This window comes from Seriola aureovittata, chromosome 21 (genome assembly GCF_021018895.1).
Source record: "Seriola aureovittata isolate HTS-2021-v1 ecotype China chromosome 21, ASM2101889v1, whole genome shotgun sequence".
Lineage (NCBI taxonomy): Eukaryota > Metazoa > Chordata > Actinopteri > Carangiformes > Carangidae > Seriola > Seriola aureovittata.
The window spans coordinates 4,858,062-4,877,064 of NC_079384.1; the positions used below are offsets into that span (position 1 = coordinate 4,858,062).

The 19,003-nt window shown below is 41.9% G+C and overlaps 1 protein-coding gene across 1 annotated transcript; it reads right to left on the reverse strand.

Annotated features, from left to right (window-relative positions):
• Nucleotides 1-1,387: 1,387 nt before the first annotated feature.
• vstm4b (V-set and transmembrane domain containing 4b) lies at nucleotides 1,388-17,594 on the reverse strand. The gene is made up of 8 exons (XM_056366926.1): nucleotides 17,420-17,594; nucleotides 15,106-15,513; nucleotides 6,610-6,663; nucleotides 6,221-6,328; nucleotides 6,093-6,126; nucleotides 5,828-5,952; nucleotides 5,117-5,181; nucleotides 1,388-4,406 (listed from the first exon to the last, which is right to left on the reverse strand). The coding sequence occupies exons 1-8, from the start codon at nucleotides 17,469-17,471 to the stop codon at nucleotides 4,281-4,283; spliced, it is 972 nt and encodes a 323-aa protein (XP_056222901.1). The 5' UTR covers nucleotides 17,472-17,594; the 3' UTR covers nucleotides 1,388-4,280.
• Between the last annotated feature and the right edge of the window lie 1,409 nt (nucleotides 17,595-19,003).

Sequence of the window (19,003 nt, forward strand, 5' to 3'; positions counted from 1 at the left end):
AGTATGTATTTTTAAACTCACTGGACAATGAGAAAATTGGGTTAACCAAAGTAAATAGTTGCACAGACCAGTTGATTGCTTCTTTTGAAGCAGTTTCTCAACAGGAGACTTCAGGACACTACACTGTGTTTTACGAGAAAGCAGATGGAAGCCCGTTGGGGTTGGAGGCCAGTAGGCAGTGTCCCAATGGGCCCGTGACCTTAGTAGTACTGTATACTTACACAGGGGATCACAGAAGACGATTTCAGTCTTCAAACACGGTCTGACCGTTCAACGTTGGACATTCAATACAAGGGCATCTAGTTCGGTGCCTTACTCTTAATCCCTACTTCTTGTGATTTCCGCTCGCCGAAGTCTCTCATTATGTTCCTTTCTGCCCCCGAGGCCAGTGTAGCTATGCTTTACTGCAACCGCACAGGATATGTTGGTTGTAGACTGTGTTTACTATGCATTGTGTGTCTATGGACTGACATGATGGCATGCATGGGACGGAACAAGCGCGGACACACTCAAGGGTTTCAGCTTTAACAATAGATTTTATTTGGCTATTTTACTGGTGACGTCAAATGTTTCTTTTTAAGGGAGCTTGTGCTAACGCAGGCAACTAGGTCCAATTTACCTCTCACCTCAGAGTCTATCTGCCTTTCTTTCCCCACACGAAGATAGAATTTCTCCTTTTTAATACATTTCTTTTCCTCCTTTCACCTCCTTCAACTTCCTTTTCAACAATCCCACCCGCTTAAATAATTTGAATTTTCTTTACCTTACTTATTATATTTTATTGCTATTGGATCACTTCCCTCTAAACCAAATTCTCCACTGACCTGTGAGTTTTTATCAACTTCATGTGTTTTCTTTGTGGGTGGGACCGTTTTATAAAAACCTCTGGGGTTCGTTTTGTCTTACGCTGTGAGCGTCCTCTCTCTTTTCCTTTCAGAAAATAATTTGGAGGTTCCAAGTAAACTAAACCTAACATTAGATCGCCCCCTCTCTCATTACAGCGCCTCCACTGCCACGAGAATAGCTGGCACCCATCCAGGCTCCTGGATGCACCCCTCTCACATCGACTCTTTATGTCAAAATGGAGGTGGGAGTTTAAGTCTGTGTAGATAATGATGACGAACAGTCAGTGCATACTGTATATGTGGAGGCTTGAGGATCACAGTTTTGTGGGATCTTTTTCTGTTGAGTGAAAATATGATTTAATCTATCAGATCAGTCACAATACGGGACCATCTCTCTTTTATCGAGTTAACAGGGCATAGCACAAGCAGACGCCCGGTGATATGACTATATTATACTATATTACCATTGCTGTGCTCCAGGCTGAAATATCGTCATCCGAAACATGACTGAAAAACGACTCTCTGGCAGCATACTGCTTACATCCACTTTTATATTTATTTCACTTATTGATACAAACTGCACGGCTGAAATGTACAAAAGGAACAATAGCAGAAATGCTGGAATGTCAACGGACGCAGAGGTCAGTGGTGGGCAGAGAGAGAGAGAGAGAGACAGAGAGAGAGAGGGGAATAGGGAGAGAGAGAGAGGCACCATTCACACACATGGTTCTAGTTAGCAGACGTCCATTAAGGACAGTGTGGTCTGGAAGAAACTTTACATTTCACAGTTTAAGGGGCATTTTTTAAGACGCTTCTACCCACCACTGAAAGGTCACTTTCAGTCATTTTATATAATAATAATAATACATTTTATTTAAAGGCGCCTTTCTTGGCACTCAAGGACATATATATATATATAGTGAATATACACACTGTGCAACTGACATGAACACAAGAGAACAACGGTGGAAAATTGGAATGGTAACAAATGCAGAGGTCAGCGGTGGTTTACATTGTAATGTAATATATAGTGAGGGGAACAAAAAATGTACATACGAGTACATAACTATAAGCTTGCTGTAGGATTGTGTTATAAATTTGCAATGATAGCCAGAAAGTCTGGCTTTTTCAAGCAAGAGGCAGCCATATTGGAAGTCAGCGTTCGTGCTACGACTGCTGATTGAGGCTAAAATCATACGACTTGATCTTCCCAACATATTCAAACAAACACAAAAAGACATCCAATGAATTTAATGCGTATATCAGCTGTTAACTAGCTAACTACAGTTGCTACATAGTCTTTCAGAAGGTGGTTAACGCAACTCTAAAGCTAATACAACATATACGTTCATTCTTAACTGTCTTACAGAGGAGTCAGGAGTCTGATCGTTTTACTCGAAGTGACTGCATATTCTCTCAAACTACCGGTTGCCAGATTATTAGCTAGTTTAGCTAAAAACCACCACACAAAGATGCAGTTCAGAGGCACATTAGGCATGCCGAAGAAAGTTCGACTTCTTCCCTAGTTGGGCTCCATCTGCACGGATAAACTCCACATAAGATAGCGGAGGTCTTTGGGGGAAGGGAGGGATCCGGTGCCTTTGTGTCTGGGTTTCAGGTTCACTGTTTGAAAAACTCTCCTTTTCTTTTTTTCCATGCCTGAATCCAGGGGATCATTAAATGGAAAAAGAGTCCTAAGCACTTTCACGCTCAGATTCATGGAAAGTGAGAAAGCAAGGAGACCATAGCGAAGGTACAGCATGTGGGAGTACAGCTGATGTGGCCTCTGGCTCTTATCTCAGTGAATCACCTTGTGATTTGAAGTAAACCGACTTAGATTAATGTGAAATAGTTCAAGCATGGGTCTAAGTTCGTCCCTGTTTGTGGATCAGGTGTCACAATTGTTTGCAGGTTTTTGGCTTTACAGTATGTGCCTTTGTGTGTTCGCCTGCAAGGGTGTTTATCTTGCATGTAATTCCACCCTTGCATGTGCAGTATGTATATATATGTGTGTGTGTTGCTAACAGCCTGTTAAGTTGATGTTGGCACCAGATGAAAGGGGCTCGCATGGTCTCACATACTTGCCCGTGGGGGGGGGGATTGGGGTCGGGGGGCTAATCACTACTTTAATATCAACTCTGTGGAGTTGTGGTCATTATGAACTACAGCCTGACACACAAAACCAGACTGAACACAGATGTTGTGAGGCAGATAATGCTGGGAACACACTAGAAGAAAATCACAATTGAAAATGCATTGGTTCACATTCATAACAACGGATGTCTCTAATTTATTTAGTCTTGTGTTCATAAATCTGCTGACTCTCAGATGGGGTTTCCCACAATTCATTGTGAAAGTGAGAGTCAAAAGAAAAGTGAGAGGGGCTCCCACAGGAACCAGTCTAATGGCGTATCAGTATATGAAGCGCAAGAAACTAAATTACCTTTGGTTGTTTACACAAAGCCTTTGTGTATTTCAACTTAATATTAAATGCCAGCATCTAGAATAATGTTCAATTATGAATTTAGAGTAGTAGTTTGACATTTTGGGTATTAGATGAGAAGATCTATACCTCTCTCGCCTCTGTGTGTTACGTATGAAGCTAAAGCTCGGAGGCCATTAGCTTAGCTTGGGAAAATCTCAGAGACTGCAGACAGGGGAAAACAGCTAGCCTGGTTCAAAAATACAACTACTAACGCCTCTAAACATTCAAAAAATTTAAAAAACAACAATTTGGGGTTTTGCAGGAAGTTACGCAAGTACCTTTCATTCGTGGTAAATAACAACCGGGAGCCTATTGTCAAGAAACTAAGCAGCCGTGTAGAGTGCTAGCTAGCTACAGGCAGGCCAGCCGTTTCCCCCATGTTTACGCTCGTTATGCTAGGCTAACCACCGCCTGGTTGCAGCTCTGTACGTAATGCACAGACGTGAGAGTGGTAACGGCACCCTCATATCACCTCACCCCAGAGTAAACTTGACATTCACCGGCTGTTAAACCCACATGCCACCGGACATCAAACTGTTGACGTCACGTTGCAAAAATCGACCGAAGCATGTTTTGATATGATCAGGGAGCCTCAAGATTCGGCCGTGAATTCAAAATATATAATCTCCCTTTTAGATTGTGATGATGGGCAAAATCTGCGCCATAGTCTTTTCTATTGTGTCCCCAGTTACAGCTACACAGGATTCAAACATGTGCAAGAGAAGAATACTACAAGTATACAAAACATTTCCCTTTTGCATCTTGGTCTCACATAGAAGGAAGTTATATCAAAGTTCATATAAAATCACATGTACAAATTTGTCATAATTCTGAGGCGTTACACATTTTGCCCTTCACAAACCATTTGAATACAGAACAACACAGACCATAAATAGACAATACTTATTTTTACATAAGGCACAGTTACTAGTGGTGTTTGTGTCTTTCTCTCATAGCTGCTGCTCCCCGAACAGTATCTGAGCGTATACGGTGCCGCTACGCGACGCCTTGGCTTCTGGAATCGGCTTCACCAGATCCAACTCCGCGTACGTCAGATTCTCCTCCACTATCTTCGGCTGGAGATGTGGAGATGGGGGAGGGGGAAGGAACAGTAGAATAATGATGCAGAGGGAAGTGGCGAGGGCAGGGAAGTGGTGTTAGTGGTGAGAAAAAGGACAAGGAAAGGCTGGGAAAGTTTTTATATGCAGAACTACATCAAGCTAATTAAAGGGCTGAAGATGCTGTAGATTGACATTTGCAGTGTCAGATGTGAATACTGACAAGAAATCTTCTGAACATCTAAACTCTCCTTGGTTTTCCTCTGGTTTACAGCTTTGGTTTGGTAAATGTGAGCAGGCTGCGTGCAGACGTTACCTTACTGGTTTTCTGGGTTCATGTTGTCAACATACAATGACGTCTTACAGCCTTTTGTACCATTAAGATGCCAAGTCACCACCAGAGCCACTTCATTCCAGCGACAATTATAAAATGAAACCTGGGTTTTTGTGGCACATTTTATTTTCTGGTATTCCCTGCCTCATGTTGGATGCTCTCCATTATACTTGGGACAATGGCAGGCTCACCACAACTGCCTTACTAGGTACAGTATTATAGTTATAAACCAAAGTACCAGTGCATATGTACTGCTAGAGAAGCTTTCTCCAAAGTGGAATAAACTTCATGTACATGTAAGAATGAGTACTGGGTAGATTCCTGATTACTTGACAGCAATAAAAGAATGAGAATGAAAGCATGCATCTGATAATAAGGTGTGGATGGTGCTTACCAACACTACTTTCCTTGGCTGTGGTTTTAAAAGTTTGGGTTTCCTTGTTTTGTCTCCGATGGGAGCTGCAGGGAACAAAACAAAAGTGAGTGGTTTTAAGGAGTTCGAAATTTTTACACGGGTGTCATACTGATAAAATAAACAAGATTTAACATGTTGTTTGGTGAGCTTTTAATGCTAATGGAAGCTAATGTTGCTCGGTGTCTGCTGGGAAAAAAAAAATTAATACTGCTTGAAAAATTAACATCAGCTGCACAAAACAATTAGCCGGTCAGTCCTTAATTGTTTCAAACCCCGCCCCCAAACAGCAGTATTTCCTTGTCAGCGCAGTTCCCCAATTGAATTTTAAAACATCAACTTTATTAAGAAATTTAGCGAACTATTTGTCAAACACAACATGACGATTTTTAATACAGTAATTAACTCACTATAACTTAAAAAAAAAAAAAAGGTTTTTGCTTTCACTGATACATTTTCTTCCACATGCTAATTATGAAGGAGACTTGGTGTGACTGAGCTGTGGTTTGTTACGGGTGAGGAAGTTTTCCCCAGCCAATGTCAGGAAACAGTCCCATAACTCAAAGAGGTTTATACGTGGAAGGATGTCGACATGGATTCATGTCTGGAAAGCGATGCAGGACAAAATGAACATCTATCTCTGCCTTTCGGAGTGAACTTTTCCAACACGTCTCAGATCACAGAAAGCCTTACCTTTGGCTGGTATCTCTGGCGGCGTCTCCTCTTGGTATTCTCTGCTCCTTTTCTTCCTGTACCTCCTCTCCTTCTGAGGCAGAGCAGGAGACACACTGACCAGACTGGTAACTGTCTCTCCCGAGCTACAGTGAAAACACATTACAAGAGGTTCAGTGCAGTTAAGAACATGTGGTTCTTTCTTCATTTTTTTGGGGGGTTATTTTTATATTTTTTAAAAGGAAATTTTATTTAAACGTGAAGAGATGTCGTCTTAAAATCCTACCTGTTCTGTGGGCTTTTAACCAGGTGGTAATTATCTGCAAAGATGTAACACATACAGAAACATTACAACTGGTGCAGAGACTTATTGTATTTTCAGCGTGGAGTGATCTTGATGTTTTTGCTGCTGACCTTTTAACCTCTGCTTCCTCTGTACGTACTGGCAGGTTACCGTCACCGTGAACATGCACATGCACAGAAGGCCCACCGAGCAGATCAGCACCGCACACAGGTATACGTCTGAAACACACGCACATGTACACACACACACATTAGTCCACCAAGTACAGCAGCCTCGTGCCGTTGCTTCACTGCACACAAACATCTGAAGGGGGGAAAAAAAAGGAGTACATGATTTGCTGAGCTATTTAAGGCACTGTAGTATATCCTTTGGGTTCAGTTATTTTTGCCTGCCAAGGACGACACATTGCCAGTCCACCCCACACACACACACACACACGCACACACACACTAAAACTAACACTAACACATTCAGACACTCTAAAAATATGACAACTTACCTTCAAACAAGCTCCACAGGCTGTCTTTGGCCTTGGTGGCTGGTAGGACATGCACTACACGGAGAAGGAAAGACAGAGGAGAAACATGTAAAGTCCGTAGTCATCACTGTGGCTTCTCTGCCGCCTGATTACACACTGGCTAAAGTTTTAAATAAAGCTAATTGTAGGAAGACAACGAGCCGAGGTGGGCCTCCTCCCTGCCTGCTCCTGTCTCTGATTCACTGTCCAGAGGACTCAACCTTAACCTTTACTGGATGGAAAGGATAAATAGCTCATCAACTCAGACACTAGTGCAAACAGTTGGTTTATAGTTATGCGTAACGGTAAAGTTTAACCTCACATTCACTCGTGCTCTGAGCCAGACCGTCTTTTTCACCTTCATAACAAACAAACTTTTGTGGTTAAACTGGGCAACCTGTGCACATTTTGGCTTTGTCCACACATTGGCGGAGAATGTCTCACTTTTTTTCTTAACATTAAAATGTTCCCAGGAATACTTGGATCGTCCCTTTGATTTAGAGGCTTTCGAAAATCTGGAATTCAAACCCAGCTCGGTGTTTCCCTTTTTGACATGTCGGTAAATAAAAGAATTTAGACTGACGCTGAAACTTTGGTGTCACAGCAGCTTCACTAAATGTGAGATGATAGCACCTAACACCTCAGTTGGTAGTGGAGGGTTAAAGACCTGTAAATGCAGCCTGTATCTGTAATGAGAATCCCAGCTATCTGCTGCCTGTGTCCGAAATGACTGTGTTTCCCATACTGAACGTGAAAAATTGCCGCACACACACTCACTCACTTCTCCGCCCTATCTGACCACTGTCGTCTTAACACCGTCGTACTCTTGCTGAGCTGGTGGTAGGAAGCTCGTGAAGTGACACCCACTAGGGCATCTTGAAATACCCCAAACCACCAGCGGCTGACGACAAACAGGCTCACCACCACGCCGGCTGGAGACTTTCCCACAGGCAGACTGGCTGCGCAGCATGGTGACTGACTGACTGACACACACACACACACACACACACACACACACACACACACACACACACACACACACACACACACACAAAAGACCATATATAAAAAAAAAAAGAGGTTGGATTTAAAGCCTGGGCCATTAAGCTGTGTGAAACAGCATAAGTATGAATTAAAAACTGTCAAACCTCACATAAAGCAGTGGGATGTTTATAGCAAAGCCTGCAGTTCTGAGAAAGCTAAGCTTAAATCCTAGAAAAGAGTCTCTGCAAAATGCTGCGTCGCACTTATACCTCCACTTTCAAACTCCTCATTTTGTTATCGGATAACATTTATTAAAACTAAATTTCACTCTGCAAGGCCAGAGAAAACAGAGCACCCTTTAAGCTTTAGAAAACGAAATGCACTGAGCAGCAGTGTTAGCGTTCTGCCCGAAGCCTGTTCATATGCTTTCACTCAACTTATCAACCCAACTTAGTTTAAATGTTCACAGAAATAAGCTCCTTCATTGCTGTTTGCTCTCAGTTAGCAGGTTTCTTTTTTTATTGAGACAATAAAAACAAGTTGATTGACATGTTTCTGCAGGTTAAAAGGTGTTTGTGCCTTTGGACTTAGTCCCGTATGTGAAACCACTAACCCTTCGCTGTCGCTGACCATATGTGACCTACATTCTGCTGTCTGGAAACACTGCCCTCAAACACTGTCAAAGGGAAGATAGGCTTGCAGGTTTAATAGTTTATATTGAACATGCATTTTATCGGCTTAAATCATAACGGCAAAATGTCAGAGCCACTTGTTTGTTAGACTCTTGTTAGAATAGAAAAACAATGATGTGGAAAAAAGAAGATTAAGATGTCAAAACAGACACTGATGTTTCAGCTTTCTTTCGTCAGGCGAGTCGTTTTTTTATTAGCAAGCAATAGCTTTGTCAAATAGCTTGGCTAGCTGTTGACAGGAGTTGACAGCAAATGTAAGTCAGCACTGAAGCAAAATGTCTCTGTGTTTGATATTAGGATACATATAATGGCTTTTTTTTTTTTTCCCATGCAAAAAATAAGTATCTCAGATTCGTGTGCACTGTTGTTGATTTAGCTAACCAGCCTGGTACTTTCCTGGAGTTTAATATAAACTAACTACAAAAGCTTGTTTCTAAAGACGATTAGTGTGTAAATAGTAAAGAGGGCAAAGTCAGCTAACGGTTGAAGTGCTTCATGTGTCAGAATCCAGCAGGTGTCTTTAATGAACTCCTAACTGTCATTTAGCGAAGCTTGTGTGAACAGCATCTACATAACATTTGTTGTAATTTTCTTGGTCATGAAAACGCTAAAACCCTCGATGACAATATAACAGACAAGACTGTGGCAAATAAATCCAAACGCTATAGTCTCAGCCAGGCTATCATTTAAAACAGACTTTCTCCAGTTGTTTCAAATGGCAGATGATTTGATTTAAAAGCTCTACACTTCCGTCACAGTAGATTATTCAGAGAGTAAATCTTGATAAGCATCTGTGACGTTTATGTGGGGTTTTCTGTGCAGCTCTGTCAGTGAGACAGCTGTACATGTTGGAATAATCAGAAATTGGACACTTTTGTGCCATAAAACTGCCTTTTATCCACATCTACAAAATGTCTGTCTTTTTATAGCAACTTTTGAATGGCGGAAGGCTGCATCGGACACAGTGGAAACATTCAACAAAATACTTTTTGTTCATCAGAGCCACAGCTTTGCATTCAGTTGCTGACTGTACTTCAGATTTGTGGCTCTTTTTGTGCCCCAACAAACCCAACACTGTAAACATCAATATACTGACGTGGAGTGAATAACGATCCTCTTTGTCTTCATTATCCACTGAGTCACTCAATGCTCTAATTTACTGTATTATAAGTGACTGGAGATGAATGTAAGTACACAGCAGTGTTGTGTGACAAAGCTTCTAATAATCCACCCTTTAACTTCCTCTTGTATCTTTTCTTCTACGAATTAGCATTTTTCCGTACACTTGTACACTGTGTGTCTATTAAGCACAAAAACATAGGACGATATCGTTGGTTTCTTATTCATATATAAACTTATTTATTCCACAGTTTCTTACAGAAAAACCTTGCAAGAAACATGCGTGACCTCTGAATTGTGATATTTTCTGATTTAAATTTTCACCCAGAGGTCCACGTTCTTACTATACTTAAACCCACGCTACATCCGTGCGCTGTGTACCTAACTCACCCACATGTGTTATAGAAATACCTAAAAGTTGGGTTTGTTTATGCCAAGAGGAGGCTGTATCCACACTGTGCTCTGCCCTTCAGTTTTTCTACCGAACCCTCTGACCTCTCTGGATTTGTTTATTATAGCAGTAGTAAGTAGAGTAATGGCAGTTTTGTGTGTGAGATAGACTGTGGAAACACCTGGTCACCTAATGTTATCCGTCTACAAGAATTCCATCAGTTTAACGTCACACACACACGCAAACACACACACACACACACACACATCTGTGCACATGCGGCCTCAGTCATCTGCTGTCTCTCATCTGAGGTGGGGACCAGGAGCAATGGTCCCACAGGGGTTTTAACCCCTCAGAAGTGAAGCTGATGTTTATCATAGCTGTCAACCGTTGGTGTGGAAAAAATACCCCGACCTGCTGGTCCAAAAATAAACCAGTTTTCCTGTGTTGTTAGAGCTTTGGCCTGAACATTACCATCACCCAACCTAGATCCTGGACAGTGTTGGTGTTTTTAATGTTACTCTTAATTGAAATGGTGACAAAACGAAATATAGTCAGATACAGATACATCAGTTTAAAGGGACATTCCACGGATTTTACACACCTAGAACAATTTACTCATTAAATAGTACAAGTCAACCTGTGAAAACTATAAAGGATTAGCTTTTAAAAGTCTGCAAATAATTATCCTGGTGACGTCTTCAGGGTTATTGTATCTCGGCTCGGGCAAGGAAACAGAAGTTTATGACAACTACGGACTTTAAATCTGAAAGATGTGGGCAGTTGCTAGGCAGGAAAGGTCTGACAAAAGATGCTACTGAGTTACATTGTGGGAAATGTAGGATCCAACATTTTTGACTTGACTCACAGGAGGAAGTAGTATCAGTCGGGGTATCTCGTCCTCTGCTGCATTGATTATGACCTTTTTGTTTTTCTATTGCAAGTGCTCCAACTTTATGGAAGTACAATACTAAATAGCTAGACCACCACTTTGAACTAATTTTCACATGGATTTGGCCTCCGGCTAACCAAAGAATAAATACTTCCTGCTCCAAGATTGCAACATTCACCAAAGTTTAGAGAAACCAGGTTCATAGCTCATGAAATGGTTCAGGTAACAAAAATGAAGAGAAAAATTGAGGGAAATTCAAAATGAGCTGAATAAGCTTTTAACCAGATCTTTGCATCATTAATTTCTATTTTTTTATCACAATTGTAGTATTCATCCAAAAGTGTCGCAGTAGGCTTTTTTTATTATTAACACTGAAACCATAATGGGCCGGCACTTCCTTGGACGAAAATAGCTCTCCACATCCTTGACCACGAAACGTCAGGAGCCAGACACGAGCCGGCTGCCCACTCCACTGTCACTGCAGACAAACATTCAGACTTTACCTTCCTCAGCACAACTATCTGTTGTTGCAGTTCTGCTCAACCTCTCTGGACTCTCTGTCTGTTCTACTTTTGGGAGGGAAACTCCTCGTCGTGGCCAATGTCAACAGCTCTCAGTGGGGACTGTGTGTCTGCCGGAGATCAGACTTGGCTGTGGACACCCCGAAAGTCACAGCCTGTAGAAAACGCTTCCATGGAAAATGTGGTGAGCAACGTCTACTGTTGTTCAAAGTGGGGAGGAACACACACTAACAGTAATACGGCAATGAATTTAACGAATAATTGTCTTCACATTCTGATTCTGTTATTCGCTCAAGATGAAAGGCTGCAATTTGCTACAGACACAGGGAATAGCAGCTGATCTTCACTAAACTCCTCAACCAAACAATGAGGTCGAGTCATATCTTAACAGTAACGAGGCACGGTAGGTCTGTCAGGCTTTGGATCTCTCTTAGATACTAGGAATTTTAAGCACATGCACAGTGGTATTATTTTTCTAGCGTCTCCAAAACTAAAAACGCACCTGTTCATTCCATTTCTTACGAGCACCTGTTAAATCCATTTCCATCAAGGCTACGAATGCATGCGTAGCTAACTAGTTAAACCCAAAAGTAACCAAGCGTTATTTCCAAAGGCATCATCCAGGGGCTATTTGTTCGTTTTCTCTGCCACAGAAGATGGTTTCTTGCCAGGAGTTGGTTTTGGTGATTGTCGCTTGATAAGAGCTTCGGCCATTGTTGTTTTTATAGCACAAGAGGTTATAATACGTCCTCTGAACAGCGCTACTTCTTCAGGGCAGACTGGAGGCTACAGCGACTCGCTATTGGAAAGTGACGCAATTGGCCAGGGGTAGCTGGTTCAGTAGTAAAGACGTGATAGAGAGTTAACATTGTTAAGTTGGCGTCTTGGCGAGTAGAGGAATGAAGTTTAAAGCTGAACTTGCAACGTTTCTCCTAGACTGGGAAGTAAGTATCTATTAATGCTAATGTTAGCTATGTAGCAATCGCAAAACTTACAAATAGCTACTTTAACTAACTACATTAGTTTGTGGGGTTACATGCTAAATTTAAAAGAGAAATGCCTGTTCACAACTAGCACATCCACTGCGGAGTATTTCCTCACTGTGTGGACGTTGGTCCTGGATGCTAATAGCTAACGTTACCGGCTCTGTCCGGCTTTCTATTTGATTTGGGGACATTTACACTCTAGCATCCCCTGGCAGTGTTGCCCAAGATAGCGTTACGTTTTCCAAACTGTCGTCCCCATCCTAAAAGCCTTTACTGCTTGTAACATTGAAAGTGAAATTATGCATAAGCCAAGAAGCTAAACATGGTTATTATTAATTATTAATATTCAAACATTTAGCATTTCAAATGGTAAGTGTGCCACTGTTATCTCTGTAAACTGCTTGTGTGTCATGCAAGGCCGGGCTTGACAGGTGCACTGAGGGGGGCGGGGCTAAAACAATGGTCTTAAAATCTGCTCTACAACCTTGATCAGTGAATAAGGAACTAGGAGGAAAAAATGACAAAGCTTTTAAAGTTTGCTTCTGGTTTTTATGAAAGTGAAGGGATTTCTGTGCAGGATCTGGTACCAGTGAATGTGTCATCTGTTCCGTTGAGTGAACGTCTCTAATGCCCGCGGCGGCGCTGAAACCTCACTCTCTCTCTGCTCTCTCTCCAAGATCATCCTCTCAGTCTAAGCCGCAACTTATTGCGATGGAGTATCCTTTTATCTTCAGGCTTGTTCCCTAACCAATGACATTTCCCCTCCAAAATCAAAAGCAGGACAGTGCTTTTGCTCAGTGAACCCACTTCACCAACTCTTCTGACAGATGAATTACGTCATCCAGTTGTGGTCAGAGAAACTGCTACTACTGGAGACACAGAACTGCTCCACTTTTTTCTTCTTGTAGCAGTGTACTGTTGCACATTTGATTTTATTTTTTTTAACTTTGTTTAAACAGTGATATATTTGGCCTTCAGGTTAAGTTCAGTAATTTTATGAGACCTCACTGAATGACAGAAATCTAACGGGGCATCTACAATCTTTTTCAAACGTCCAGCAAAAACCCTCAAACAGTTCGATGTGTCCACAGCTGGGAGCTGCTCAGTAACAGTCACAGTTTTCTGCTGCTGGAACATCCCTGTAGACCAACCTGGCATCTGCTTAAAACTATCTGCGGTCTGCTATTATCAAAACTGCATTTGTCACTGCTTCTGTTGTGGTTGCAGAAATAGTTAAGTCTCCGCCCTGCACTATTATAAGTGGTGATGTCATTCTGTGAGAAAGTAGTCTACAGCTACTAGTTTCTTCTACCAAGTATTAATGGTAGCAGCCTAATGCAGGCGTTCCCAGTCTTTCTGGGCTCAAGACTCCAGGTTGAGTTCTGACAATTCGCAACTTTTGTTATTTAAAACAAAGGCGTTTCTTTGTTGTTGGATACTTTTCAAGTTACAAACAAGAATGAAGAGTTTTTATACTGCAATCACTGCTACACTGTTTAAGCTCAATAGGCCGTCACTGATTTATCATTTAAACTCACCATGTCTAGTTGTAGTTTGAACGTTTGAAAGAGAGTAATTTCCACTTGCGATGCCTCCTGCACTTTTATCGTTTCTGCTTAAATTTCTTACTCAAAAGTCTCTTTAAACAGTTATGTTACTGTCCAGCCTCCACAGTCCAGATGAGAGACCATGTTAGTTAAAATAATAAAAATTATAAAATGTTCATCCGAGTCACCTTCAGCTATCACCCCGTGTTCACAGCACTTGCAGATGCTTTACAGAGTTTTTCCCCCTGAGTTTTACCTGTCAGGCTAAATACAGTCTGCTCTCCCTTAGAGGTTCCTTGTGGAGTTTATGAACTTTGAACTCTTCTATGTGTGGGTCCCTATTTTGTTAATCTTACGCATGTGGAGATCCATGAACTTGGGTGACATGTCAATACTCCAAGAAGCAAAGTAGAGCGTTCGGGCACAACTTCACTTACTTCCAAGGTGCATGGAGAAAGGGAAAAGTTTAAAGAGGTCAAAACTCCAGCAACACTTGAAGTACACAGAACAACTTTAGACTGACGTGTTTTGGCGTGTGACCCCCGAGGTGGCGGAGGATGACCATGATGAAGGTCTGATGAAGGTCTAACAATAAATTTGTTCTGTTTACTGTGTTGCCATGGTGTGACTGTATATGTTAACTTCATTTATTTTGGTAAAAAAATGTAATGTATATTTTTATTTACAATACTCCTTGATGCTAGAAACAAACATGAAGTTAAAGATAAGAGAGTTGAACACAAAGCTCTTTGTTCTTGTTTGTTTTTAAAAATCAATTGACCATTAACCTTTTAAGAAAAGTTAAGATTTATATTTTTTAGCAACTTTCTTCCTACTTCTTCTGCATCAGACAACCCTGTGTACAAAACAGGACCCAACTGATGATTAATGACTAGCTAACTAGGTAACTAAATAATTAAGAATAATTACTAAATAATGTTAATTGATAACAGAATCAAGAACTAGAATTTATGTAAATTAAACAGTATCTAGTCATTAGGTCCAAGATATTTGTAAATCTGTAAACTGACTGTCTGGTTAATTCTGAACCAGGTGCTAAATGACACATAACTAATCACTACATTGTGTACTGTACATACTGTACCTGCATTACTGAGTATTGTGGTGCATTATATCATGTTATCTGCCATTTTTGCCTGATTAGCCTAGTGGTGAATCATGTTTTCACCAAAGTTTGGCTTCAGTAGAAACACTGTTGAACTGCTGAGCAGGAGCGGTTGGTTTGTGCACAATGGAGCCGATGGTGGAACTTAACAAATGTGAAGCAGTGTGATGCTGAGAGACGGGTGTGGCCGGCAAAGCAGAATGATAAATCCAGCCCTCACCTCTGAGCTCAGTAGCGGCGGTGCAGTTGGATGAGGCCTTCCAGCGGTCCTGGTGCTTTTTAAACTCCTGCACCCGGCACATGTAGAGCCCCCGGTCCCCCTCCCCCACGTTCAAGATCATCAGGTCAAAGATCTTCCCCTGCTTCACCACCGTCAGCTTCAGTTTGGGCCACGGGAAGCTCTTGGTGTAGTTGCCATAGAAACGGGCCTTCCTCATGTTGACGCGAGCGATTAGGAGTTCGTCCTCCTGCCGGTCCGTGCCCGCCGGTAGGAAGGTCCATTTCACGACCGGTAATGCGGCATTTCGGCGCCGCTGGGACACAACGCAGGAGAGGGTGATGTTTTGACCCTCCTGGGCCACTGTGAAGGGCGATGGGGTGATGGTGACGTTGATGGCCGAACACAAATCTGGAGAAGCAAGTTTTACACAAGTTATTTTAGAAAGCGTACCTGCCCACGCCATGCAGTGTCAAGACTTTTGGATTCGCTTGACTGATGTCCATTAACCACAAACATGAGGCCGACAGAAGCTGAAAAACCATGTTGGTTACAGCAAGTTGGACAGAGTTGTGGCACTTCCCTTAACACATTCAGCTGTTTTCCCTGTCTTACAATTGGTTGGTCCATGGTACATGTGTTTTAGCGCCACTGTAAATAATTTCATGCAAAATTAAGTACTGAAAGTAGGGCAAAATATTTTATATACAGCGTATATTTACTTTGTTTGGATTGCAGTTTAGTTGTTGTAATGTAAAACTGTTTAGGCAGAAGCGTTAAGTCCCTTTCCAGCCATATTCTTTCAGTAGTGAAAATCAGTCAGTTGTTCACGTGACACAGTCTAATCATTACTGCTTTTGAAATATGGATTTTACATTAACTTATTGGGAGTGCAATGCTAAGGATTGAAGAGAACACTAGTATTCACCAAGGTTAGCATTGAAACCTAAAAAAAAAATCAACCTTTAACCTTAAACTGAACGTACTGAGCAGAGCGACTGAGCTGTGTCTATATTCCACTGACGCTCACCAAATTTGTTATTTGTCAACCAAAACAGGAGGAAGAAACTGTTTCCCAACTGTTCAGTGTTTTAGACCTGGGAATGTTGTTTGGTCTCAAATCATTTACCTTATATAAATGGAAATTTGCGGAAAATAAAAACAGTCGTCTTGTCATGAGATTGAAACTCAGATTCAGATTCAAACGTAGTCGTCGAGTTTAGACCCATTTTCAAAAGTTTCTGTATGGTGTCAAATCTGTGTGAAATGTGAGGAAAAGTTTTATCTGAGAGTTTGAAAGTAGATTTGTGTTGACACAGGGGATGGAAGCCGTTTTCATTCCACTTCCAATTGCCCCCTGAAAATCACAGCGCAGCAGCCTAATGGTTTAAAGATGGTATGCATTACCAAGAGAAGCAGCTAATGCCTCACTGACGGACTTGAACTCTTCTCTTGATCACCAAAACAGCGTGAAAGAACAAAAATCTGTGTTACAAATGTACTGAGGGTTTGTTCCACAAGTGGAAGCTGTAGGTCATATCTGAAATCCATACAGCCCAGGACTCGCAGTCAGTGTTGTTGCCCAACAGTCGTCTTCCCTCTCACGCTGACAGTCGTATTGTTTTTGGCACGTGACGGCAGACGTGGGATGAATATTGAGGAAACAAACTTTATTGCTGAATGTGTTGCATGACAATATATCACAGATCTGTTTTTCCAGCGTTGGGCAATTTCCACACTTTTCCACGACACGCAGGCATTTTACTGTCACACACGTCAGATGCTTTGAGCACAGCACATAATTAAAGTCACTGTCTTTTCTTCTTCTTTTGTCATTTGGTTTTTGGAAAATATAGTTGAGAGGTTAAAAAAGTATTGTTTTGCTGTTGAAAGGTGATTTTAAACTCTAAACTTTTATATTTAATAATCTGTTTTGACAGCTGATCACTGAGATCAGCTCTGTTTTACTTTTCAAACACTCAGGAAAAACACCAATTTTCACTCTGGAGTTCCCTGTCATCTCTGCAAACAAATGCAACTTTGAAAAAAACTTGTTATTTTCTTGCCAACACACCCTGCAATCTCTCTCAGGCGTATATATCTATTTTAGCAGTGACAGGAAAGAAAAGAAGTTTTACAGAACTTAAAAGAGAATCTTATCTAACAAAAGCGCTTTTCTCCATCTCCTCAGCGATCACCATCAACATATATTCCCTGATTCTCTGATGTTTTCTTCAAAGCTTCTTTGACAAATAGTGGAGAATATTTAGTCTCCACCACATCCTCTCTGGTCTGAAGCAAAATAAACTTTTCCTACCTCCGAACAGTGCTCGAGTGAGGAGAGCGAAGACCACAGAGGAGATCTTCATTTTCCACGGCTGCAGCCTCCATAAACTCTCAGTTAAATGCCTCTGAAGAAAAGAAGCCCCAGGTTTCCTCCTATTCTTCACCCCCCCACAGTCCCCCCTCCCTTCCCCGCCTCAGCCGAGGAGTGTAATATGAAACATTGGCCACTCTGTTTCTACTCAGAACCTCCCTTCGTCCCTCCCCCCTCCTGTCACACACAGTAAAAACACATTTGGCAGACTCACGTGCACACACACACACACACACACACACACACACACACACACACAACCACAAACATATATGCACATGCACGCAGAGCAGACAGGTGAATGTATGCGAGGACGCACGTGCACACACACACACACACACACACACACACACACCTCTGTTTCTGGCGAGTGAGTGGGAAATGTAATTTCCTGCGCAGGGTGGAGGGGAGGGAGGAGTGTGTTGTTGAGATTGACGCCGAGCAAATCACACTTCCAGCTGTGGAGGACAGCAGGCGCAGACCTCAGTCAGGGTTTTTATTTTGGAACACACACACATGCTGACACAGGGGGAGGAGGGTGGGTGAGTGGGTCTCCAGTCTCTGTTTGTGTGTGGGCATGTCTGTGGCCGACAAAATGATGGAGAAGAACATTTTATGTAGATGAATTTTCTATTTAAAGTTCGTAATCGTCATTTTAATTATACTAGATTTTCCTCAAGTGCTAAACTGATGTGGTTGCTCAGACTGCTTTCAAAGCTGGCCCTTGAAATCCATGGTTAATGTTGTGTTTGTGTATCTCAGTGTGTGTCTACATCTATCTCCCACCATCTCTTGTCTCATGTAACAGGATCCCACAGTGAATCTTTGTGCAGCAGTCTGTCAGCTCGAGGTTTCTGGGACACTTTTCTGGCTTTTATCAAACCTCGGAGAGCAGCGCTGTGGAGATCTGGGACACTTTTGATTTACAGATAATAGCGGAGATGGATCGCAGGGCCTCGTAAGTGCTCCCAGTCTGGCGACAGTCTGACAAACAAAGCCGATCCCCTCACAAAGAAGTCCCCACTTTACTAAAGCTCCATAACCTACTGCATTCGGTGAAAAATGCAGTGTGGGATTTACCAAATTAGGGCTCTAAACACGGCGCAGAAGTCCTTGCTCATGCGTTTTTCCTGCTTATTATCAGCTCTGCAGACGATTCTTAGATAAAACAGGCTAAAAGGCTTAATGAAGCTGGCGAGTTGATGACGTTATTGTGTCAAATATTTACTCTCATTTTAGCTCTGATTTGGTCTTCACCAACTCCTGAGGGAAACATCTGACTCTTTAGCAACTAAATGCTCCATTATATTCACCAGCTAGTTTTTTAACTGTCTGTCTGCTATTTGGTGCTGAGCAGGTAGTGTGCAGATGGTTTATTAGAGCTTTTTCTCTGAAAGCAGCTGTGTTATGTTGCTGGAAACAAGGTAATACCATAAGAGCGAACCAAAACAGTAAAGCTGGGGGGAGGTAAAACCAAAACAATCAACTGTAAAATGCTAAAATGCCCAGTAGAGCTGAGAGAAA